General features: G+C 51.0%; 1 protein-coding gene across 1 annotated transcript; it reads right to left on the bottom strand.

Annotated features, from left to right (window-relative positions):
- Positions 1-972: 972 nt before the first annotated feature.
- GGT5 (gamma-glutamyltransferase 5) lies at positions 973-25,220 on the bottom strand. The gene is made up of 12 exons (XM_059408947.1): positions 24,566-25,220; positions 8,763-8,893; positions 7,858-7,953; positions 7,173-7,368; positions 6,434-6,591; positions 5,758-5,904; positions 4,777-4,913; positions 4,207-4,397; positions 3,710-3,816; positions 3,406-3,524; positions 3,172-3,282; positions 973-1,438 (listed from the first exon to the last, which is right to left on the bottom strand). The coding sequence occupies exons 1-12, from the start codon at positions 24,736-24,738 to the stop codon at positions 1,292-1,294; spliced, it is 1,713 nt and encodes a 570-aa protein (XP_059264930.1). The 5' UTR covers positions 24,739-25,220; the 3' UTR covers positions 973-1,291.
- Between the last annotated feature and the right edge of the window lie 1,055 nt (positions 25,221-26,275).

The raw sequence follows: 26,275 nt of genomic DNA, 5'->3' as shown, positions 1-26,275 counted from the left end.
GCCCCGAGGTCCACCACGGAGCACAGTGACAATCGCAGGCCTGTTCCCCTTCTCCAAGTCAGCCACCCTTGTCCCCAGTCCTTTCTCCTGGAGTCTGTCAGAATACCCCCTTAGACCCTCACAGTCAAGCTCAGATCACAGATCTTCCCCATCTACCCCATTCTCCCCGTGTGTGGTCCCCATCAGGTCCTCATCCTGATCCCTAGCACTTGAGAATGTGAACCTCATATGGCAGAAGTGACAAGTGGGGTGGGAAGCCACGACCAATGGCTCAGCAGTGGAACGGGCCTCAGACCCTGCCAGGTGGAGATGTGCTCCCAGGAATCAGTGTGGGGCAGGAACCCCAGCTCAGTCCCGTGAGGCACCCTCCGGGAGGGCAGCCCACCACAGCAGCTGGCAAAGCCATTCTCAGCAACTAGGGGCTAAAGGGTCCAGAGCAGTCATTTTCAACTAGGGATGATTTGGCCACTGCTGGTGGTAGTGGGCATTCTGCATCCTGGAAGGAGAAGCCAGAGAGGCTGCTCAACACACTACAATGGGGGGACAGCCCCCCAACAAAGACTCTTTCATTCAAAATGCCAACAGTGCTGAGGGTGCAGCAGTGAGCAGCCCCGAGGTCCACCACGGGGCTTTTGTTGGGACTGGGGACCGGGGTGGGGGTCGCAGGTCCTAGTTCACCCGACCTTTTCCTGGCACAGAGGACAAGTTCCAGAGATGGTCCTGGCGAAAGTCAGGGGCAGGTGCCTCTTGGCCACAGCCCTGCCTTCCCACCAACACGCAGGCCCCCGACAGCCATATTGCAGAGGCCCAGCGGGTGGTGGGGTGCCACCTCCGTCCAGGGCTGGCCTGAGGCCAGCCGGTTGCTAGGTCTCGGTTGCTACACCTCCATGCTGGTGTGTCATGGAGGACTGTAGGAACTCAGTGAGTGTGCTTTCTAAGGGTGCCGTCCCACAACTAGACCCCAAATCAGGCGGAGGTCCACCATCCTCTTTAATGTTGGACTAGACAGTATACAGGTGGGGAGTGCAGCCTGGGGCAAGGGTACGCCACAGTCCTGGGTGAGAGGCCTAGGGAAGACTTGGTGGGGGCGGGGGTGGTCAGGGGCAGGGCCACAAGGGGCTCTGGGAGAAGGCTCAGCCCCCACAGTCATCCATCTTCCAGGCTGTCCCCACCTCTTGCAGCCCCAGACTGACCCTCCGCCAGAAGGTCCAGATCCTGGTCCCAAGGCCAAGGCCAGGCCTGGGCACACACTGGTGGTGGGGCCGGATTGCAGCTCTCAGGAGCAGTCTCCTCAGTAGCCTGAGGCCTCCCCACCTTTCCTCGGGTCCGCTGCAGCATACACACAGGCCCCGTCCTGGGACACTGCCTGGACCACATTCAGGAAAAAGGGATTCCTGGTGTGGTTGTGGCCCCTGGCCTGGAGCCCCTTCTGCACTTCCTGGAGGGGAGAGAAGGCCAGTGCACAGGTGAAGACAGCTTAGCTCCACCTGTTGAGGGCCAAGGCCCCGGGCAGAGATCTGTGTCCCAACTGAGGAGGCAGGACTGGGCATCAGTGGAGGTAAGGATGGGAGGACAGTGGCTCTGGCCTCATTTGGAGGGCCTGGAGCCCATGGCCTCCCACAGTAAGTCCCAGTGGAGAAGCCAGGCTCTGCGGAGCATGGCAGAGAGAACATCACCCAGGCCAGAAGGAGCTTGAGATGCAAGACCGTTTCTGGCCTGGATCTGAGGACACCATGGGGAGGACCCTATATAGGGAGGTGGAGCACCTCAGAGTCTGAGAATCCTTAGTCTCCAGGCCCCAGGGCCAAGGTTCTCAGGGATTGCAAACTCCCTTGGAGTAACGTTTCCTCACTGTATGGTCCTCAGTGCTCCAAGGGCCACGGGAGGCAGCCTTGACACCAAGAGCCCCTCACCATGGACGAGGCAGCTTTGAGGACCTTAAACCCCAGCTGGCTATACAGACCCCAGGCATGAAGCTCAAAGCCTTCAAAATCTGCCAGACTTTTAAATTAGATCTTAGCAGGGACGCCTGGGTGGCTCAGTTGGTTGAGCGGCTGCATTTGGCTCGGGTCATGATCCTGGTGTCCCGGGATCGAGTCCCACATCAGGCTCCATGCTCAGCGGGGAGCCTGCTTCTCCCTCTGCCTCCACATCTGCCTGCCATTCTGTCTGCCTGTACTCTCTCTCTGACAAATAAAAAATAAATAAAAATAAATTAGATCTTAGCAAAGGGGGGCGCCTGGGTGGCTCAGTGGATTAAAGCCTCTGCCTTTGGCTCAGGTCATGATCTCAGGGTCCTGGGATTGAGCCCCACATCGGGCTGTCTGCTCAGCAAGGGGCCTGCTTCCCCCTCTCTCTGCCTGACTCTATGCCTACTTGAGATCTCTGCCTGTCAAATAAATAAATAAAATCTTAAAAAAAAAAAAAAAAGGACGCCTGGGTGGCTCAGTTGGTTAAGTGGCTGCCTTCAGCTCAGGTCATGATCCCAGCATCCTGGGATCGAGTCCCACATTGGGCTCCTTGCTCAGCAGGGAGCTTGCTTCTCCCTCTGCCTCTGCCTGTCACTCTGTCTGCCTGTGCTCACTCTCTCTGACAAATAAATAAATAAAATCTTAAAAAAAAAAAAAAAGACCTTAACAAAGGGCATTTCCCAGCCCAGAGAAGAAGGTGACTATGTATTGGGGCAGGGGTTTGGGGGCAGGGAGTCAGATGAGAGAATTTAGCTCTGGGGACCTGCTTGTGAGGGGGGTAACCCAAGAAATATTCATAAGGACCAGCACTAATGCAACCCCAAGCCTCAGAAGGAAATGACTACTACTCTTACAAATAAACTCACACATGAAAGCTACAAGCCCCATAAGGAAACAGATCACTATAAGAGAGAGTCTGCAAAGCCACAGCCAGGAAGACTAGCATCTGGAGAGAACAGAACAGAGCAGAAACGAAGGGGCAGAGATGCCGGGCCTGGGAAAAGCATGGATGACACCCTGTTCTCTGCCTCAGGGGCCATAAGACTGGCCTGGCGCCTCCCACACTGAGCTTCTGAATGGATGGCCCCAGAAGGGGAAGTGAGCCCAGCTGAAGAGACTCAGTGGCTGAGATCCCACTGGGGGCTTTGAGCAACATGCACCGAGGCATCAGTCCTGGTGGTGGCAGGGACAGAGGCCTTACCTGGCTGAAGGTGGGCTCATACTCCACATGGCCCTTGCTGTTGACATGTAGGATAGGGGCTGCAATGGCAGTTCTTAGGTCAAAGTCAAGCCACAGCTTGTTTATGATGGCCTGGGGAAGAGAAGGAGAACACAGGAGGGGAGGGAGGGGACAGTGACCACAGCCACCATACACCAGCTCCTTCCTTCCCCCGCCAGGAGTGGGGATGTTCCAGCCAGGTGTTCCCCAACTCACCTGGGCCACAGCAGAGATGATGAGCTCTCCACCAGCCCCACCAATCACCAGCTTTGACCCCCGGGCTGTGTTGACCAAGATGGAGGGAACCATGGACGATGGAGGCCTCTCGCCTGGAACTAGAGGCCAGGTGGGTGTCACCCGCACCCCCACCTACAGCCAGCACCCTCCAGACGCCCCCCCCGCCTGCCTCCATCTGTGTTTCCATTCACTGCTGTGCACACTGGGGCTGGCCCAGGAGCTGCCTTGCACCACCTGGCCTGTCCACTTGTCCTCTTCCCACCAGTGTGGTCCTCAGGCTCACCGGGTTGGGGGGTGACTTGGGAGCCCGGGGGACGCCTCCAGCATAGGTCCAGAAGCTCGTTATTGAGGAGGATGCCAGTGCGTGGTGAGTACAGCATTGCTCCAAAGCTGCAGGTGAGGTCGGGTCTGGGCTTGGAGTTCCAGGCTCCAGGCTCCCACCCTGGAACGCGTGCCTGACCCGCTCATGCAAGTGACAGCCTGCTAGCACCCCGGGGCCGCTATTCTCTCCTTGGCACTGCCCCCAAAGATCCCTCTGGGCCGCCCTGTCAGGACATCCTTCTGGGTAAACCTCATCCCCGAGCAGGTCCTGGCTCATGGCCACCCGTCAGCAGCCTTCCAGCCAGAGAAGACAGGAGAGTGGCCCTTCTGACGGAAAGGCAGCGAAGAGAAAAGCAAGGTACTGCCCTCTGGACACAAGCAAGGGGAGACGGGGGGGGGGTGTCGTAAGACCTGCTAAGGGAGCAAAGGAGGGCACCCCAGGGTCAGTCAGGCACATACGGCGTGTTGATGGTGCTGGTGGCTGCCACAGCACTGCCGTCCTCCCCCAGCACAGACACATGCGACGTGCCCATCTGGCGGCCCCAGGTCCCAGCCAGGCTGTAGTGGCTGAGCTGGTGGTCTCCCCGAGCATCGATCTGCTGGCGGATCTGCTGGGCCAAAGTCTCTCCCAGCAGGTCCTGGGAAACGTTCTGGGGTGGCCGGGCAGGTGGCAAGGTCAATGAGGAGCCGGGGGCCCACAGAGAAGAGGGTCCCTTGAGAGGCCCTCCCCAGTCTGTCTTCCTCCAGCCCAAGCTACCCCCAGACCCTGCCCGTCCTCCACGTCCTCTGAATTATGGTGCCAACACTGTCCCTCTAATACTTGCCACTCAGGGGTCCCTTCCAGTCTGCAGACCTGCCTCACCCTCCCTGCCCGGGGCCACTGACAGGCTGTCCTGTCCTGAAACTCTGTACGCCCACCTCCACCCTCACCCAGTCAGACTCCCGGGGTCCAGGGACAGCCTCTGTTCTGTTCATGCAGAACCCTGGGGGCTGGGAAGGGGGCTCTCCAGTGGCCACAGGCCACCTCACCTGGATATCCAAGTGGCTGCGGGGGTCCCACAGCCGCCACCTCTGTCCCCCAGCAAACTTGAGCGTCTCCACGAGGTGATGGTACAAGTTCGTCCTCCCCTCGGACCTGGCCATCGACTCTGAGGAGAAGTTGAACCCTGGGGAGGGGATGGGCGCAGGTCGGGGTCACCCCGTGTGGTGGGTGGACTGTTGGCCCCCCTCAAAAAAGATTCATCCATGTCCTAATCCCCAGAACCTGTGAATACTACCTTATAGGGCAAAGGAGTGAATTTTACCTTATATGGCAAAATGTGTGATTAAGTTAAGGATCTTGAGAAGAGCAGATTATCCTGGATTATCCGGAGGGCTCTAAATGTAATCACACAATTAAATGTAATCGTATAAAACAGACACACAGAGAAGAGGAGGAGGCTGTGTGAGCAGAGGGAGAGACATGGGTGCTGCTGCAGCCGCAGCCTGGGAATGCCCACAGCCACCAAGAGCTGGAGGAGACAAAGAACAGATTGTCCCCCAGAGTCCCCAGAGGAAACACAGATCAGCTGACACCTTGATTTTGGACTTCTGGCCTCCAGAACTAGGAGAAAATAAATTTCTGTTGCTTTAAGCCTCAACTCCGTCACGGTAGTCTCCAAGAACTGACACAGTCAGCAGCGGGCCGCCCCAAACCTGGGCACGACTGGGAACGCCCCCCACCTCCATTTGCCATCCTGCAGGCCAGACTTCAGCCCTAGGGGCACACGCTGGCCAGGCCGCTCACCACCTGCGGGGCAGGACTCCCTGGGTGGATGACCTCAACCCTTCAGCAAAGCCCCACTGTGTGGACTGCGCCGGAGACCAGCTCTAGGGCATAACGTCCTGACCCATTTCCATTTGGTGTCTGAGGAGGGGCTGAGCTGGAAGAGGAAGGCTGCCCAAAGCTCCAGCTGGGCTCAGAGACGCCAGTGGGGCAGGACTCTGGGTGGGACGGAGGGGGAGTCTCACCTTTGAGCACGTTGAGGACAAGGCTGAGAATCGCACCCGCTGCAGGCGGTGGCGGTGAGTACAGGGTGTAGTCCCCCAGGGGCATCTCTAGGGCATCTACTACCTCCGGCTGGAACGATGCCAGGTCCTGCAGGGTCAGCCTGCTGCCTGAGGTGAGACGAAAGAGACCCCAAGTATGGATGGAGAAACTGAGGCAGAGTGACAGCTCCTGATCCCAGGTCATGTGGTGGGGCTCCCCACATCCACCTAGCCTCTTAGAACCCTAGGGGTGATGGAGGGTCTGCGGGCAGTGCCGCCAGGGCTGGGCCCTAGAGCCGGGTGAGGGATGGGTGGACGGAGGCCAGAGGCAGGCAGGTTGGTGGGAAGAGGACAGGGAGGTGAGTGGAAGCTGGCCTCTGACATATTGTGAGGGTAGCCAGCTCCAGGCCCAGGAGCCCACTGTGACCCACTATCGCCAGCACTAATTCGCTGATTTATGGGGCTCTGCTCCCCAGGGGCCCTGACCACAGGGTCCTTGAGGCCAGCAGTGGACAGGCCTGGACGCATGGCCTCCCTGAGTCCTGGGAGAAACTGACATTCCGGCAGGCTTGCGGAAGGGCCTGCCTCACCCCTAGTACCCAGAGCCCAACTCTTTCTCTGGCAGGGGCGGGGGCTCTGGGACCTCGGCGCAACTGACCTTGATTGGCAATGTCCTCCAGCAGCGTCTGGCCCAGCGTCCCTGTGTAGAAGGCCTCTGCCCCCTCCGTGGCCACGGTTTCCAGGGTGGCAGCCAGTGCAGGCCAGGGGAATGGGTCCTGAGCCCTCAGGGGTTCTGTGCCGTTGAAAAAGAGCTCCCTGGGGAGTTGGGGGTAGCCTCAGGGTGGGGCCGGGCCCTGGAAGGCAGACACACTCCTGCAGGGGTTCTTGTGGTTTCCTTGGGAGCCTATAGGGAGGCAGTCCTGGTCTGGGGTCCTGAGGAGCTGGTGTAGACATCAGGGGAGATGGCTCCTCTAGGCTTGGGGGGGGCTGAAACCTCTTACCTCACTCATCACCTTGGCCTGGGGAAGACACGCTCCCTACATGGGCCCAGAACACCTCTGGGAAGACTTGGTCAGTGGGCTGGCGTGGATATGGTGGGGGTGGAGAGGGCAGGGCCAGAGGGCAGTGGCAGAGCCCAAATCCACATCCCGGAGTCCCGTCACTTGGATGTAAACTTCTGGCCTGAGCCCCTCTGGTTACATTCTAGCTCAAAGGTCTGTCAACTGGGACAGCAAAGCACTAGCCTTCCCGGCCTTCAGGCCCCCAACACCCACACAGGTCAACCTTCAAGTTCAAGGAGGGGCTGGGTGGAACTGAGGTGGGAGCAAGGCAGATGGGCCAGAGCCTGAACCCAGGAGCTGAGCAGGAGTCCGGGGAGCCCCTGAGGCAGTGCTCACCTCAGGGATGTCTTGTATAAGGAAGGCCGCAGGAAGTCACTCTGCAGGAACTGACTGAGGATGAAGGGCATGCGGTAGTCCCCTCGGAGCAGGGAGATGGTGGGCCTGAAGAGCTGTGCCCAGGGCAGGCGGCCGTGGCGGCGGTGGGCCTCAGCATAGCCACGGAGCTCCCCTGGCACTCCGATCCACTGGGCCCCTGCAAAGCCCAGTGATGTCATGTTCCTGCCCTCAGCCCCATAACCTTCCGCAGGGGTTCTCCACCACCCCACACTTGCCCCACCCACTTGGTCCCCCTAGCATGGCAGCCAGAATGAGCTTTCTGGAGCCCAGACACCTGATGTTGTCACTCCCCGCTCAACTCCCCACATAACCACCCCGTGGCTCCCCACTGCCTTCCCTCAGGGCCCAGTCCAAACTGGCCTCAGGACCTCCCACCCCACCCACCATCCCATCGCCACTGAACCTTCCAGACCTTTGCCAGTCTGGTCCCTCTGCCTGGATTACCACTCCCTACTCAGAAAGCCCTGTCCCAGGAAGACTCTCAACTCCGGGGGGTCAGGACCTCGAGGGGGGCTCCCTTAGCACCAGGGTGGCACAGCCTGTCCACAAAGCCCCTTCAGGGGAGTGTTCTAGTCAGCCTCAGTGGCCTGGTAGGATGAGAGGGTGGTCCCTCCAAGGGTCTCACCTGTGCCCAGTGGCTGGGCCTGCTCACACTGGTCCAGCAGACCCGGGACGTAGTTGGCAGGCACTGTCTCCCTGGCATTGATGACTTCCACCTTTCCTGGAGTTGGGTCAGGGCATGTGAGCACTCAGGGGCACTCCTGTGGCTTCTGGGTCTCACCCCACACCATACGCTCCCCTCATATGCCCCTGGCCCTGTTCTAGGCCAGTTTCTCTCTTTGTACCTTGAACTTGACTCTGTGCTGTAGGGGCCAAAAGCAGGCCACCCCAAAATGGACCACTTTGCCTTGAAGATTATTTTTGAGTCCATAAGAGCTTTCTATCTCCCCCCTACTACTGCCTGAAAGAATTTAGACAGAAGACCTTCTCCAGGAAGAGAACCATCATCATAGACAACTATAGCAGGCTACAAGCTAGGTCGGAGAGACAGGGAGGGACCTTGCGAGGCCTTTGGGTCCCATTGTTTCCCAGTGGCCACGTGCACACTTGCTTAGCAAATGTTTACTCTTCTTTATCTTCCTGTGAATTGCATTCCTTCCCTTTGAAGTCCCAGACCCCTATCCGCTAGACAGCTGATTTTGTCTGTCTGTGGGATTTCCATGTCTGTGTAGATTCCCCATACATAGGAAGTTAAATTTGATTTTGTCCTGTCACTTTCCCTCTTGTCAATTTAATAGTTAGCTAGAAGGACCTTGAAGGGCAGAAGAATTTCCTCCTCCCTGGCAGTGCTCCTATCTGAGATGGGCTGCAGTGGCTTTGCACAGACAAGGTGGGGGATGTGGGGGGCACCAAGAGGACCCAGGAAGAGGTGTGGGTGCACAGCAAACACTTAGGATGTTTGTAAGCACTTCATTGTTAGCGCTTGTGGACCAGCCTGTCCTCGCCATGGGGACCCTCATATGAACTCACCCGTGGTTGCATTGTAGATGGTGAAGATGACCCCTCCGCCCAGGCCCATGCTCTGAGGGTTGACGACTCCAGTGCAGACCAGAGCTGCGATGGTGGCATCCACAGGTGAGCCCTGCTGCTGGAGAATGGCTCTAGGGAACATGACACAGAACAAGAGGTCTGGCTCCCTGGCCCCAGCCTCCCAACATGGGGAATGGAGACAGGTGGGTGACCATCCGCAGCCACCAAACTCTGGGTTAGGTCAGAGACTACATTGGGCTGCCCCCTCAAGTCCAGCTGCTCACAGGTCCATAGCTCTCTACAGATTGAAAACCATAATGGCATTTACACTCCCCCTTGCCTTACATAAGGTACTTCTCAGTTTGTGCAGTGTTTTTACAGCCATTGTTTCCTAGTCCCTCCCAGCAGCCATGACTCACTTGCCTGGGTCAGACCCCGCAGTCCCCAGCAGTCCAGGAGCCCAGCCTAGGCAGCTCCCACTCAACATCCTAATGGGGATACCACAGGTCCCAATCCTTTTAAGACTGGACTGTTTTCAGGTGATCCCAGGAGCCTGCCCTGCCACCAGGGGCCTGGGCTAATGGGTTCCCCAGCCTCTCCTGGGGCTCCAGTGTCTGTGGGAACGTTCTCTGGTCTCAGTCTCCCACCCGTCTGTGGGCACCAAGGGATAGACCTTTTAGCTCCATGGGTCTAGTCAGACTGGCCTGTGTTGAGGAAATGACCTTGTTCCTAGGGCACAGCCCTGAGCAGTTCACTGGAGGCCGCCCCTTCCTGAACACTAAGGAATCCTCCACAAAACTTCCAGGAAGTGAGCATTTAAACCAATTGCAGATGGGGAAACCAAGGCCCAGAGAGGGAGTGGACCCCGTTCCCCCATAGGACCTCCGACCCCGGTACCCTCCCTCAGCTCCGGCACTTCAGCCTGACACCCCCTTCCAACCCTCGGCTCACAAGCTCCCCTGAGCCAATGTCCTTGCTCTGGGCCCACGCATGGGCACACATGGCTACAGCATGGACACGCGGTATGTTGGACCGGGAAAAGGGGCGGAAGCCAGCAGCATGATACAACGAAGATGGTCACATCCCGGCAGGGAGAAACACAGGTGCCTCACAAAATTAAAACACCACATACAAAAACAAAAGACAAACTGGAAAACTATTTAAAAAACAAAAACTTCCCGTCACAAAAGCCTTATGTCACTTGACCCATTGTTCCCGGCTTCTGGAAGTGCTTTCTGCATTCGGCATCCAGGCCTCCACCACCGCCTGCCACCATGCTCTGGTTTCTCCCCACTTCCCTCACCTCATGCTGTTGGGGGCCTCAGGCTCAGTCTTCCGTTCTTGTGCACCTGTTTTCTTCTCCCAGATGAGCTGATCTAGGCTCAGGGCTTAAAATGCAACTCTATTCTGATGATAGCCAAGTTTTATCTCCAGCTTAGACCTCTCCCCTAAACTCCAGGCACACCCCAGCCGACTACAAGATACCTCCTTTGGGTGCTTGAGAAGCATTTCATTTTTTGTTTTATTTGGTTTGGGTTTGTTTGTTTCTTTCTTAAGTTTTTATTTGAGGTATTTCACTTTCTTTTTCTAAGATTTTATTTATTTGACAGAGAGAAACACAGAGAGAGAGGGAACACAAGCAGGGGGACTGGGAGAGGGAGAAGCAGGCTTCCCGCCAAGCAGGGAGCCCAATGCAGGGCTGGAACACAGGACCGCAGGATCATGACGTGAGCTGAAGGCAGATGCTTAATGGCTGAGCCACACAGGCGCCGGGGCATTTCCCTCTCAACGTGACCTAAACTCCACTTCCTTCCTTCTCACCTCTGCCCCCCAAAATGGCTCCCTTTCTACCATCACTATCTTAGAAAAGGACACAACCCTTCGCCCATTTGCTTAGGCTGTGAACGCTGGAGCCACTCTCGGTTGGTCACTTTCTTTCATCCCCAGATCCAAGCCACAGGCATCTCTTACTGGGTTATTGCAACGGCCTCCTCCTTGGTCCCCAACATCTGCCATCCCCCTTCTGTTTTAACAAAATCGTCTGTCAAAATGTAAATCAGACATCGCTGTAATGGGAAACAAAATCATTCGGATTAAATTTCCCACAGACCACTAGAAGAGCCAGACAAAGGGAAAACATCTACTTTAAAACATCACGGGGGCAGGGGACGGGGGACGGGGGTTGCGCCTGGATGGTTCAGTCCTTTAAGCGTCTGCCCTTGGCTCTGGTCACCATCTGTGTCTTGGGATCTAGCCCTGCATCGGGCTCTGCAGGAGCCTGCTTTTTTCTCCCCTCGGTGCTCCCCCACCCCTGCTCATGTCCTTTCTCTCTCAAATAAATAAATAATCTTTAAAAAAAAAAATAAAATAAAGGCATCACAGGCAGGAAAGAAATGCAGGCCTAGAGACAGAGGAGTCTGGCATTTGGAGATAGCTTTCCCTCCTCAAAATGTTTGCCAGTTCTGAAAGAAGGGGCCAAGAAGCCACATAGTGCTTTTGACATCATTGTGTGGCCGGAGCCTGGGTGTGCTGGTGAACCGGACTTGCAATGGGTTGTCCTCACTCTGGGGGTAAAACGAGAAACGGGCCAGGCCTGACAAGCCCAGTGGCCCAGCTTCAAATCAACTCTCAGTCAAATGGAATTAAAGTCATTCCAGAATGTTGGTATCCTGGACCTCAAATTATTTCTAACAATTATCTTGAACAATTTTTGACACACTCTGCAAAGGCTGTCTTCAAAATAACCAAGCAAACAAGGCAGTAATAATACAACATAAACAAAGCCCAAGAGAAAGCACAAACAATAGGAAAAAGAGACCCATGGGACCTCCAGATTATGAAACTGTCTGACCACAGATTTTAAATAACTACATTTAAGGATATAAAAGACAAGATGAAGGATTTCCCCAGAGAAATGGCAATGATAAAACATGGAATTAGGAGCTCAATGCTAACAGTGCATTAATAAGAGATTGGACACACACACAAAAATTTTTTTTAAGATTTTACTTATTTATTTGACAGAGAGATCACAAGTAGGCAGAGAGGCAGGCAGAGAGAGAGGAGGAAGCAGGCTCCCTGCTGAGCAGAGAGCCCCATGTGGGGCTCGATCCCAGGACCCTGAGATCATGACCTGAGCCGAAGGCAGCGGCTTAACCCACTGAGCCACCCAGGCGCCCCTGGACACAAAAATTTTTAAAGATTTTTATTCATTTATTTGAGTGAGTACGAGAGTGACAGGGAGTGAAAGAGCATGAGCAGGGAGGAGTGGCAGAAGCAGAAGGAGAAGCAGATGCCTCGCTGAGCAGGGAGCCCCATGTGAGGCTCTATCCCAGGACCTGGGATCATGACCTGAGCCGAAGGCAGATGCTCAAACAACTGAGCCAACCCAGGCACCCTAGACACAGATTTTTTTCAAAAAAAGATTAATTCAATACAAAAATATCAAAATCTAAATACAGAAGGAAAAAAAGTAAAGAACATAGAGAAAATGTATTAAGAGACGTAGGGATAAAACAACAACAACAACAACAACAAAAATATATATATATCATGTGAACATTAACCAACATGTATAACTATATTAATTTCAGACAAAGTAGCCTTTAAGAAGAAAAACATTATTAGAAATAACAGTGACACGTTAATATCATAAAAAGCTCAACTCAATAGAAAGATATAAAAATCTGGATGTGTGTACACTTAACAGATTAAAAAACATATAAAGCAAAACTTGGCAGCATGCAAAGAAATAGACAAATATACATGGGAGGAGACTAACATACTCTCTCAGAAACTTCTAGAATCAGCAGGAGAAAAATCAGTGAGGCTATAGAAGATCTGGATGTCACCACTATGATAAGATGACTGAGCCGACATGTGCAGGACGCAGCATCCAACAGTCATGAAGCTGAACACACAAGAACGTTCAAGAACACATAAAATATTTATATAAACATATCAGCAAGTTTCACGGAACTGAAATAATACAAATGACTTAGAAACCGCCTCCACACAGGTGCGCCTTGGTGGCTCAGTTGGTTAAGCATCTGCCTTCGGCTCAGGTCATGATCTCAGGGCCCTGGGATTGAGCCCTGTGTCGGGCTCCCTGCTCAGCAGAGAGCCTGCTTCTCCCTCTCCTCCCTGCGTGTGCTCTCTCTCCCGCTCTCTCTCTCAAATAAATAAATAAAGTATTTAAAAAGAAAAGAAAAGAAAACCCCCATGTAGAACCTTCTTACACTGTTGGTGAGAATGCAAGCTGGTGCAGCCACTCTGGAAAACTGTGGAGATTTCTCAAAAAGTTGAAAACAGAGTAACCCTACGACCCAGCAATCGCACTACTGGGTATTTACCATAAAGATACAGATGTAGTGATCCGAAGGGGCATGTGCACCCCAATGTTTATAGCAGCAACATCCACAACAGCCAAACTATGGAAAGAGCCCAGATGTCCATGGACATATGCATGGGTAAAGAAGATGTGGTGTGTGTGTGTGTGTGTGTGTGTGTGTGCGCGTGCCCGTGTGCACACAATAGAATATTACTCAGCCATTAAAAAAATGAAATCTTGCCATTTGCAATAATGTGGACAGAACTAGAAAGTATTGTGCCAAGCAACATAAGTCAACCAGAAGACAATTTTATGATCTCGCTCATGTGGAATTTAAGAAGCAGAACAGAGGTTCATGGGCAAAGGGAGGGAAAAATAAAACAAGACAAAATCAGAAGGGGACCAACCATAAGAGACTCTTAGTCATAAGAAACAAACTGAGAGTTGCAGGAGGTCGGGGGGGGGGGAAGGGGATGGGGTAACTGGGTGATGGGAATTAAGAAGGGCACGTGATGTAATCAGGACTGGGTATTATATAAGATTGATGAATCACAGACCTCTATCCCTAAAACTAATAACACACTATATGTTGGGGAAGGGAGGCAGTGGGTCTGAAGAATTCCCACATTCACCACAGGGCCACACAGGGAAGTCTGGAGGACCAAACAATCTGAGAACCTTTACTCAGAGGAGTGTTAAAGGTTGGGTTTGGCACCAGATTATGCGTGAGTGAAAGGGAAGGCCAAGGGAAGGCATGCTGCCAAATAGTTCTGGATCCTGAGAACTCTCAAAACAAATAAACCAACCGTTCTCCTTCAGGGCAGAGGGAGCCGCCCTGGTGAGAAGCTGCTTTAGTAGAAGCAAACTGAACGGGACTGGAACCACAGAGGCAAAGGAAAGAGAAAACAGTTATCAGAAAGTAGGAGACCATATATATTTCCAATCATTTTGCAGAAACAGCAGAAGGAATTCAAGAGCCATGAACTGATAAAAACTATTTTGACCCGCCTTCCAGCCTAAACGTATAGGAAAATTCATCTTGCTTGAACGTGAACAAAAAAAACATGTTGAAGTCACACCCCATACCAGAAAGACAAGCTTACAAATCAGATGTAAACAGCAAATTAGTATTTCAGGATGTGCCAAAATAAGTTAGAAGGATTACAGAGGCAATGAAGGGGCAGCAGACATCAGAATTAGAAAAACTGCCAATGAAGAGACTGGAAAAGAGGAATTAAAAAACAGAATTATAGGGACACCTGGGTGGCTCAGTCGGTTAACTCTCCACCTTCAGCTCAGGTTGTGATCTAGGGTCCTGGATCGGGCTCCTTGCTTAGTGGGAAGCCTGCTTCTCCCTCTGGCTCCTGCTCCAGCTGCTTGTACTTTCATTCTCTCTCTCTCTCTCTCATAAATAAGTAAATAAAATCTTTTTAAAAAATTATAGAAGAAAAAAACCAAAATTATAGAACTCAGGAAAGAATAGAACATAGGAGAAAAAACTCTCAGAGATGAAGGCTGTGGGGCACCGGGTGGCTCAGTGGGTTAAAGCCTCTGCTTTTGGCTTGGATCATGATCTCAGGGTCCTGGGATCGAGCCCTGCATCAGGCTCTCTGCTTGGCGGGGAGCCTGCTTCCCCCTCTCTCTCTGCCTGCCTCTCTGCCTACTTGTGATCTCTGTCTCTCTGTCAAATAAATAAATAAAATCTTAAAAAAAAATGAAAAAGAAATGAAGGCTGAACAAAGATAAACACAGAGCAAATACCTACAGAGGTTCCCTAAATGAAAGAGAAGATGAAAAGGGGAAATTTTTTAATGAAAAAGAGATTTTAAAATACAAAAGATAGGCAAGAATATCAAATGTACACTTAATAGGAGTCCCAAGGTGGAAATCCAAATCTTTGGGACAGAATGAATAATAAACAATATAATTCAAGATAACTTTCCTGATTTAAAGAGAAAAAAAAAACTATAAAATTTACTCTGTATTGAAAAGGGCACTTCACTACATTAGGAAAATCAATTCAGAATAGCCAACACTGAGGTATACTCTAATAAACCTATCAGACTTTATTAACAAAATGTTTTGGCATCTAGATAAAAAGATTAACTCTCTTACAGGAGAAAGAAAATCAGATTGCAATCAGACTTTTCAACAGCAATGCTTTGTGCCAGGACTGAGGAAGGGTTATAATCAACACATTCAAGGAAAGGAAATGTGAACAATGATTTTATATCCAGCTAAACTGACCGTCACCTACAAAGGCCGCAAACTATTTGTTATGAACATGCAAGAACTCAGTGAATATTTCCAGCATGAAAACTTTCTGAAGAATCTTATAGAGAACAGACATCAGACAACCAAAATAACGGGAAAGATTCCGACATGAGTGAGAGTAGGAATTAAATATATAATTACCCATAGATCTTAGACTAAAAATGATAGTTATTATGGAAACGGGATAGCAATGTAATGCTTATTTTTCTGAAAATGGAGGCACAGTACAACCATAAAAATGGAGTGGGGATTTTGTTTTGAGGACATGACTGTTGTCTTTGACTTATGGGCCAGTCAATGGCAGGTTAAAAAAAAATACTCTGGTTTACAGGCCCCAGTATTGATAAAAGCAAAGGTGCCTGTGTTATTGCACATGAAACCAGATGTTTGGCTGTGTTAAACGAACCAATGAAAATTTTCCTTTTAATGATTGTCTGGACAGAAAACTCATTTGGTGGAAAGAGAAAATTAACTGAAAACATAGTAGAAACAGCTTTAGCTATTATGGGTAGTGAGGCCTATTGTGTGGATTTAAAAAAAAAAGGAGGATGGGAGTGTGAATGGGGAGGCTATGTAAGAAGTAGAATAAGGTTATTGATTGACGGCTAGGTATTAATTGAGAGTAAAAAGATATCCCATATCCCTTTATATCCTCTTAGGAAAGAAAGGGAACAGGGGAAAAAAGAGGTTTCTAGGTAGTTTCAATATTACTCCTAGTAGGGAAGTCTATAAGTCTAATGGGATAGATGTAGAGAGAGATTTTTATTTTAAGGAATTGTTTCATGTTATTGTAGAAGCTGGCAAGTTCAAAATCTGTAGGGCAGGCCACGAGGATAGAAACTTACATGGGATTTTTTTTTTCTTAACCTTTTAATTTTATTTATTTCAGAGAGAGAGGGAAAGAATGAATGGGGGGTGGAGGGAGATGTAGGCTCCCCACTGAGCAGAGAACCTGATGCAGTTCTCCATCCCAGGACCCTGGGATCATGACCAGAGCTGAGGTTTAACGGACTGAGCCACCCAGGCACCCCCCAGATGGGATTTTTATGTCATAGATTTGAGGCAGAATTCCTTCTCTGATAAACCTGGTTTTGCATTTTAGACCTTCAACTGATTGGATGCGGCCCACCCACATTTGGGGTAATGTTTTATTAAAGTCAGCTGAATGAAATGTTAATCACATCTAAAAAATACCCTCAGAGCAAACTCTAGACTAGTATTTGACCAAATGACTAGGCACCATAGCCTAGTTTAATCATCAGAGGAGCAAACAAATAATATTCCAAAAAAGCAGAATTAAAAGTACCATAATTATACATCTAATATTATAATTGCATATATAATATACAATAAAGATATCAACGGAAATATAATAACCATTATGGCAAAAATACAAGTCTTTCTTGATATAAAAAGCTATGGCAAAAAAGAGACAATAAGTGATATATTTGCTTGTTTTTCAAACAGAAACACAGAAATAATAGCAAAAAGAAAGGGAAGATGGTGGGGTTATGGACATTGGGGAGGGTACATGCTATGGAGTGCTGTGAAGTGTGTAAACCTGGCGATTCACAGACCTGTACCCCTGGGGCTAATAATACATTATATGTTTATTTAAAAAAATAAAAAATTATTTAAAAAAATAAAATAAAAAAGAAAGGAAAGAGCAAAAAAGAAAATGAAAAGAATGATATGTAAGTTAAAAAAAAAACAGGAAAAAAAGAAATTAGAGACCAATGAAAATTATTCCCTCTAAAAGACTAAGTAGGAACAGGATGAAGGTAATGTGAATGAGATCTTTGAGGATATCTCTTTACATAGTTTTGACTTATAGTCAAAAATAAAATTAAAACAAAACGGAAACCCTAAAACAATACAAACTGAAAAAAAAATAAGCTAATGGTATATTGAACTGATAACCACACAGGAAAAATAATTTAATTTCACCACTGATCTTTTATGTAATATAGCCTCAGGACAATAAAACAAAAACAAACAACAACAAACCTGCAAAGACATCTCAGATTTTACTTAGTAGACTTGCTGTTCATAGTGGTCTTATTGAAGTAATTTTGAAACTATTTTGTGGTTATTGGGAATAGAGCCAATATGTAAATATACTAACATTGATGGGAACTTCTTTGACCATCGTGGAAGAGACACACAGTGTCAGACAGAGGAAGATGGAAAGAAGCCTATGGTCATGGATCTCAGCTGGAGGTCTTGGTACAGACTCAAGATATTTGTACATTTTTCTGCTTCCGTTCATGGACACAATGTAGAAGCAATGTCTTCCCTGTCTCCGTGAACATCCCTAGCCCTCAGATCTTGGTTTCTGAAATACTATACTCTACTGATTCCTGATTTCAGATCTGGCTGAGGGAATGTACAAGTAGATCTTGGAACATTTGGGGCAGGAAGTCAAGAAAATTTTCTAAGACTAATGGGTTTGCGTAAAAGAATATAGTTGCTGGCTTAGAGTGGCTCCCATTGGTCAAATTTGTGACAACTTGGGGATCAAAAAGAAGAACAGGGATGGATTATAACACAACGAATTGAAAAAATCCTTGAGTCAACAGTGACATTCAAGAACATCTAGGTTGGGGAGGAGGGGATCTTTTTGACAGAAGAATACGAACTCATGAATGTTGAAGAAATGACAGGTTTAGAAATCACCTTTTTGCGAACACGAATTTATTCAGACAAGGACCAAAATAGATGCTAAAACAGGGGGTCAAGTGTTGTTTGAAAAAAGGATATTCATCTGGTCTCAAAGTATCAGACCATATATTACTAATTTAATAAAGAAAATGATAGCCTTACAATGAAGAGATCTAGAAGATACCACCTTCATGAAATGATCCAACTTAACATCACTAATGATGGGGGAGCTTTCGTGTTGAACCAGAATCTGATAATGAGAAAATAATCAGACAAACCAAGATTGTAAAGCAAGGCTGTGATTCAAGGGGACAGGCTTCTTTAAAAATGTTAATGTTATAATGCACCTGGCTGGCTCAGTTGGTTAGGCAGCTTACCCCTGATTTCCATTCCAGGTCATGATCTCAGGGTCATGGGATTGAGCCCCACATCAGGCTCCAAGCCTGCTTGAGATTCTCTTTTGCCTCACCCCCTGCCCCTCCCCCCACTCACATGCTCTCTAAATCAATCAATCAATCAATCTTTAAAAACTGTTAATGTCGGGGCGCCTGGGTGGCTCAGTGGATTAAGCTGCTGCCTTCAGCTTAGGTCATGATCTCAGGGTCCTGGGATCGAGCCCCACATCGGGCTCTCTGCTCAGCGGGGAGCCTACTTCCCCCTCTGTCTCTGCCTGCCTCTCTGCCTACTTGTGATCTCTCTCTCTGTCAAATAAAATAAATAAAATCTTAAAAAAAAAAAACTGTTAATGTCATAGAAGATCAGTTTGTATTTTAAGAAGCAAGGGATAGGGGCACCTGGGTGGCTCAGTTAAGAGTCTGCCTTCAGCTCAGGTCATGATCCTAGGGTCCTGGGATCAAGCCCCACATCAGGTTCCCTGCTCAGTGGGAAGCCTGTTCTCCCTCTCCCATTCTCCCTGCTTGTGTTCCCTCTCTCACTGTGTCTCTTTCTGTCAAAAATAAAATAATAAAATAAAATAAAATAAAATCTTTTTTTAAAAAAAGCAGGAGATAGTTCTAGATTAAAGGAGACTTTAAAAAATGATGATCACTGGGGCGCCTGGGTGGCTCAGTGGTTAAAGCCTCTGCCTTCGGCTCAGGTCATGATCCCAGGGTCCTGGGATCGAGCCCCACATTCGGCTCTCTGCTCAGCAGGGAGCCTGCTTCCCCCTCTCATTCTCTCTGCCTGCTTGTGATCTCTGTCTGTCACATGAATAAATAAATAAATCTAAAAAAAAAATGATGATCACTGATTAGATACTGGATCTAAAGAGATATCTAAAGAGATAGATTATAGATAATAGGTGACAGGTTTATTGGATCAACTGGGAAAATTTGAATTGGATGAAGTATCAAATACTACTATTATATCAAGGTCAAGTTTCTTGAGGTTGATAATGGTATCAATGTTATATAGGAGACTGATCTTATTCATAGTAGATATGTACCTAAGTATTTAGGGATAAAGTGCAATGATTAATGCAACTTTTAAAAAATGTAGATAGATAACATATGGACAGAGAGAAAATGAGGTGAAACATTAACAATTGGTGAACCTAAGTGAAGTATAAGTGGCATTCTTTCTCTTTTTCTGTGGGTTTAAAACTTTTTCAAGATAAAAACAGGGGTACCTGGGTGGCTCAGTCAGTTAAGCATCAGACTCTTGATTTCAGCTCAGGTCATGGTCTCAGGGTTGTGGGATAGAGCCCTATGTTGGGCTCTGCCCTCAGTGCTGAGATTACTTGAGATTCTCTCTCCCTTTCCCGCTGCCCCTCCAGCTCATGCTCTCTCTCTCTCTCTCTCTCTCTCTCAAATAAATACATAAATCTTTAAAAACATAAAAATATAAGCATTGAGGGGTACCTGGGTGGCTCAGTGGGTTAAGCCTCTGCCTTCAGCTTGGGTCATGATCTCAGGGTCCTGGGATCAAGCCCTGTGTTAGGCTATCTGCTTGGCAGGGAGCCTGCTTCCTCCTCTATCTCTGCCTGCTGTTCTGCTTACTTGTGATCTCTCTCTCTCTGTCAAATAAATAAATAAAATCTTAAATATATATATAAAAGCATTGAGGGGGGAAATAGCCAAAATAATCGCAAAAAATTTTGTGAAATGCAGCTAAGCATGTGATTCTTGATCCAAGGGTCATGAGTTTGAGCCCTACATTGAGTATAGAGTTCATTTAAAAAAAAAAAAAAAAAGACCCCAACTCAGGGAGGTTAAATCACGTGCCCTGTATCGTGTAGCTGGTGAGTGGGAACTCCAGCCCAAGGGGTCCTGAGCCAGGGCCACCGTGCCTATGAATGTGTATAACAGAGTACAAGTCAGTGGGCCTTGTGGATGCATGAGGGGCATACAAGCTTCTCTACCTAAAGGATCCTTCATCAAATAGGAACACAGCACCTACGGTCTGCAATGCAGCCATTGTCCTGGGGGCACAGTGGTAACCGCATGGTCAAAGTCCTTGCCTTTGTGGTAGCTGAGACAGAGGATAAGCAAATCCATGCCTAATGTTGAGGGCTTGTGATTCCTGGCCATTCAAATATCCTCTACTATGAAGTTTCTGTTAAATATTTTTGTCCAGGGGCGCCTGGGTGGCTCAGTGGGTTAAGCCACTGCCTTCGGCTCAGGTCATGATCTCAGGGCTCTGGGATCGAGCCCCACATTGTGCTCTCTACTCGACAAGGAGCCTGTTTCCTCCTCTCTCTCTGCCTGCCTGCCTACTTGTGATCTCTATCTGTCAAATAAATAAATAAAATCTTAAAAAAAAAAAAAAAGAAAGAAAAGAAAGAAATACCTTGGCTAACCACCCCCCAAAATAAATAAAATAAAATAAAGTTTTTTGTCCACTTTCCTATCAGGTTTTACATCAAATGCCTACAAATGCAAATTTTACATCAAATGCATTTTTGCATTACCAAGACAATCAAATAATTTTTCTGTCTCCTAAATTATGTTAAACCACCCTTGCATTCCAACTGCATGAGACAGGGCGCAGGATTCAACCTCCCTGAGCCTGTTTTTTCATTTTGCTTTGTTTTTTAAGTGAACTCTTTACCCGACATGGGGCTCAAACTCATGACCCCAAGATCAAGAGTCATATGCTCTACCGAGCCATCCAGGCATCCTGAACATTTTCGGCTGTGAGTGGGAGCAGTCCTAGTCCGCAGAGAGCTGCGTGCAGAACAGTCAGAGATTTCTGCCACGTCTGTCCCCAAGGAGCCAAGGGGCTGCTGTCACCACCACTGCTGTCATACACTCAGCCAGGTAGACAGACTGCCACATGTGGGTGCACAGTGTCCAGGCACATGGGCAGTTTCCACAGGCATGGCCCCAGCGGGGAGGAAATGCAGTAATTTCCTGGGGAGCTGGCCAGGAGTCCAGAGAACCACGAGGGTCATAGGAGCTGGGGCGGAAGGAAGGGGTGGGGTCACACCCTAACCCCTATGAGCCTTCCCCACCATAGGCTCCCTGCTCTGACTCCAGGCCCTAACTCGGGGTCCTGAGATGCTGACCCATACTCCAGTCCAAGCCAATGTTAACAGTTAACGGTCAGGCTGCTGACATCGAGGGAGCACCTCCTACTGGCAAGGCAAGCTTCATGCGTCCCCCCAACCCCCATGAGGGAAGTGCTGGCATGAGTCCCGTTTCACAGGTGAGGAAACTGAGGCTCAAAGGTTGCAACCACTTGCTAGAGTCCCTGCTCTCCTCTGTGCTAAGAGCATGACCCCCCCAGACCACTGGATGGGGCTGGAGCAGCTGATAAGACCCAGCTCTCAGGGCCAATCCCATCCCCATCTTTGCAGCCCAGACTCCAATGTTCTGGAGCGCTCTGGAGCGCTCTGGACCCCACCATCCTCTTCTTCTTCTTCCTTTTTTTTTTTTTTTTTTAAGATTTTATTTATTTATTTGACAGAGAGAGATCACAAGCAGGCAGAGAGGCAGGCAGAGAGAGAGGAGGGAAGCAGGCTCCCCACTGAGCAGAGAGCCCGATGTGGGGCTCGATCCCAGGACCCTGAGATCATGACCTGAGGCGAAAGCAGAGGCCCCAACCCACTGAGCCACCCAGGTGCCCCCCCACCCCACCCATCGTCTTCTACAACTACTCCCTTTACGAGTAAAGCTCTGGCTTTTACAGGCCTGCTAGAGGCTGGGCAGGCATTTGGATCCAGGATAGGCGATGGAGGGCTCTGGGAGGACGCCACCCCTCCAGCAGCTCGGGACAGTTTCCTCCCCTGCAGGGGCAGCAGAGGACAGTCCCAGCTGGGCCTGCTCACTCTGTGACACCAGGCAGCTCCCTTCTGTACAGACCTAGTTTCCTTATAAATCAAGTTCAGCAACGAATCCCACTGGATTCTGGGAAAAGCAGTGAATCGTTCCACTGAGGATCCTGTGGGACGGCAGGTATTTCCAAGTGGCCACAGCAGACACATGTCACAAACCTAAAAGCCACCACTACCCTGAAGCTCATGCAGTCTCCCTAAAAGACGAGCACTTACTCTGAGCCTCAGAACACAGAGTTTGCACACAAGCTTAACACGCTGGGACCTAGTGCTGGAAGATGATAAACTAGAGAGCAAGGGACCTCGTTGTCACCATGGGTCTATACATTCCTCATGGTGCTGGGTCCTCACTCATGCCAACCTAAGAACCTTCCCCCAGAGACGCCTAGGTGACTCAGTCAGTTAAGGGTCTGCCTTAGGCTCAGGTCATGATCCTGGGGTCCCAAGATCAAATCCCACATCAGGCTCCCCGCTCAGTGGGGAGTCAAAATCTTAAAAAACAAAAACTAAAAACAAGCAAAACAAAAAAAAACCTCCCCCAGGAGGCTGCAGCAGAAGGCCCAACCCCAAAGGAGTCAACCTGGTGCTGGCTGGGGAGGAGAAGACTGGGTCTGGGAGGCCCTGCTGGAGAGAAGGGACAGCGATGGGAAAGCGGGGGGACAGTGGGGAGGAAGGAGAGGGGGCTTCAGACCGCCAGCTTCCTTCAGAGCCTGCAGCAGCATGGCCAGGAGCCCTCAAGGGGAGGGATCTAAGCCAGGAGGTCCCCAGCCCAGCCAGGGTCTCCTGTTCCATGTTCCACATCAGCTGGGGCCAGCTCCAGGCTCCCTCCCACTCCGGGCTTCTTAAAACAAGAACAAGAAGTGGAGAGTGCTTTCCAACAAACACAAAACACAGGGGGAGAAACCACATCCTCTCTCCTCACCAAGGAAACTTGCAGAGGGCATCATGGGCTCCGAGCAGAGATCCCCCCAACACTGACCCTCACATACACAGCAAGACATGCCATACAGGTCCCCTAACAAAGTCTCCGGGAGACACAATGGGCCCAGACCCCCCACAGAGAAAGGTGGCAGTGGCTCCCACTGCCAGGGGCCACATCCCCATCAGGGGTCTCTGGGGCCTGAAGCCCAGGCCCTGTTTGCCTCTTTACAACTCTAGGCTCTGGTGGGCTCGGCACCTCTGCATGCTCTCCAGAGCATGGAGGGGAGGGGAGGCCCCTGGGGAGGCCATGCCACTGGAGCTGCCACCCTCATCCTTGAAGGAGCCCTGAGGGAGGGGAAAGAGGACCAGGTAGGGAAAGACAGGTGGACAAAGGGAGGAAGGAACGAAGGAGGAGGCGAATGAATGAAACAGAAGGTTAAAGTTTGCAGGAACGAGGAAGCCAAAACAAAGGTGGTACGGAATGCCACCTGGGTGAGGACTTGGCCACGCTCCCCCTTGCTCCGGGACTGTCCCCTCGGCTTACAAAGCACTTCTGATCCTGACAATGATCCATGAGGCAGTTATTCCAGGAAACAGACCCAGCCAGCCGGGAGGGGGATGACTGCTTGGGCTTCTCACTAGCCTGGGCTGGGGGCCAAGAGCCAGGAGGGGTGTCCTGCTCTATTCTGCCCCGGTGGGCAGAGGAAGCCTTCCATGGGCTGGGCTTCCTGGAAAAGGGCTGGAAAACACCAGCTGGGGCCCCTCTCTAACACCCACCTTGCACTAGCCCCAAACATCCAGCAGTCCCTGGCTGGGCCCCAGGCCCAGACATCAGAAGGGAAGGCAGTGGGGGACATGGTGCTGGCCAGGACAGGTTTCCCAGGTCCTGGGCCCAGGTGAGAAACTGGCCCTGGACAGCACTGAGTGCACACTGACAGGCCAGGTCTTGCCCTCGCTTCTGGGAAAAATCCCCAGCTTTGGAGAACAGCTGTGGCTTCTCTAAATGGCCAAGCACTAGTCATCAGGGTCAGCCTGGGCCAGACCGGTGACACTGTGGCGGTGCCCTCTCCGGGTCTCCTGAGACCCGGAGCTAGGAAAAGACTCATACACCACATCTGTCAATATCTCCAAACCCCTTTCTGTCTCATGTGCACACCTGCCTCTTGCTCAAGGGTCCTGGGGCTGCTTCCTTGCTGGAAGCTGTGCAGCCCCCACTATGTGCACACACATGCACACACACACACTTATACACACACCTTCTCCGCACTCTCACCACCAGTTACAGAGTCTCCAGGAGGGGCCAGCCACTGAGAACCACCCAGCTTCCACCCACATCTTACTCACCGTCCAATGTCCGAGCAGACCTTGGAGTCAGCAGCGACTGCAGCGCGGCTAAAGGCCTGGGGGCCACAGCTGGTGTGGCGGCGAGAGAGGACCACGGCTGGCACAACAATGGCCAGGGCCAGCCCCAACCCCAGCAGGACCATGCTGGCCGTGACCCTGCGGCCTTGGGCCATGGCTCTGAGGCTCAGAGTGGAGCCTCAGGTGGACGGACGAATGCACAGATTCACGGGTGATGGGACAGATGAACAGATGGAAGCCAGAGACAGACAGATTGACAGGCTAGACAGCTGAACATAGGCTAGGAAGAGAAGGACGGTCAGAGAGACACTGGACAGAGACAGGATTGCAGACAGATGGACAGACAGGCTTACAGATGATTGGAGGCCCCTGGGCGGACCGATGGGCATACAGACAAGCCGCCAGCAGCGACAGGGCTGCTGTCCTGCTCAAGCGCCTGCTAGAGGCAGAGCTGGCCGCTTGCCTGAACTTCCAGTTTTCAGCCCCTGTTCTTGGCCCTGGCAGGAGGCCAGGGAGCAGGGCGTTTATGGGGAGTTTTCCTCTCAGAGAGGAGCAAGCCACCACCGTTAACTCCCTCATTCCCACAGCCTGCCCAGGGCTATCCCACCCCACGTGCTTGGGGACTTGGCACCTCCCGCCCCGAGGGAGCCAGGACAGCAGGACTCAGACCTGCCCTGTCCCCTCCCCTGGATCCACCACAGAGGGACAAGGGGGCTGCATGGGCACCCCACCTCCCACCTCCTTGGTGGGGTTGCGCCCAGCAAGATTTCCTCAGCATCCCCAGAGCCAGAGGACACTGAGGATGTCTGGGGCCCAGACATGGGGCTGAAGAGGGTCAGAGACAGAGGGATTGCAGGACCCAAGGCAATGTCACTCAGGATCCGGGTTCAAGTCCCAGCTCAGTCATGGCCTAGCCAGGAAACTGGTGTGACCAGGAGTGAGCTCAGCTTCCCGATCCACATCAAACACCCAAGACTACAAGACCTCTGTGTGAGGAAAGTAAACAGGGCCTACATCTGGCCCACTACCCACCAGGCCACCCACCCCTGGGGCCTGCTGTCAGAATACCACCATAGGCCTCCTGAGAGTGAGGCTGCCCTCCTGTCTGGGTCACTGCACTTCCCTGGCCGTGTGTCCGCTTCCCTGTGTCCATCTGGGCAGGCTGTGCCTCCTTCCCTGGGAACACTGGTCTGGATGGTCCCCTGCCTAGGCCTCGGGTTACCCAATGGGGAGGCAACTGGGTGGGGGGGGACCCATTGACGCCCTTCTTGACCAGGCTCAGTGGGAGCACAGGGTGCAGGGTCCAGGCTGGACTCCCTCCCACACAGCTCCCACTACCCCCCCTATAGTCTCTGGCTTCCTCCCCAGCTGAGCATCGCCCACCCCAGGCCTCTCGACACCTCCTAGTACAACAGACGAACCGCCCACACAGCCACACAGCCTGCCAGGCCCCCACCCGAGCCCCTGGTCAGCCAGGCAGTCTCTCCAACAGGCCTGTTTCCACAGCTGTCTGGGGGGGGGGGGGCAGGGGGAGGGCTGTGGGCACCTTCTTCTGTCCCCACTGTCTCCCATACCACAGTGACATGGCTCAACCCAGAAACAATGTGCATTGCTGGCCCAGGGCCTGCCCACCCTCTGGGAAAGCAGGGGCAGCAGACAGAGGGGTCTGGCGTGCTAAGAATGGCACATTCC

The sequence above is a fragment of the Mustela nigripes genome, chromosome 8, assembly GCF_022355385.1.
Source record: "Mustela nigripes isolate SB6536 chromosome 8, MUSNIG.SB6536, whole genome shotgun sequence".
In the NCBI taxonomy this organism is placed as follows: Eukaryota; Metazoa; Chordata; class Mammalia; order Carnivora; family Mustelidae; genus Mustela; species Mustela nigripes.
This window is presented reverse-complemented; position numbering and strand designations above follow the sequence as displayed.

Coding starts and splice junctions, on each gene's coding strand:
- GGT5 (XM_059408947.1), bottom strand. CDS start 24,738: ATGGCCCAAGGCCGCAGGGTCACGGCCAGCATGGTCCTGCTGGGGTTG. Junction 4,398..4,776: donor GCAGCCACTTGGATATCCAG/GTGAGGTGGCCT, acceptor CGGCCACCCCAG/AACGTTTCCCAGGACCTGCT. Junction 1,439..3,171: donor ATGAGCCCACCTTCAGCCAG/GTAAGGCCTCTG, acceptor TCTCCCCTCCAG/GAAGTGCAGAAGGGGCTCCA.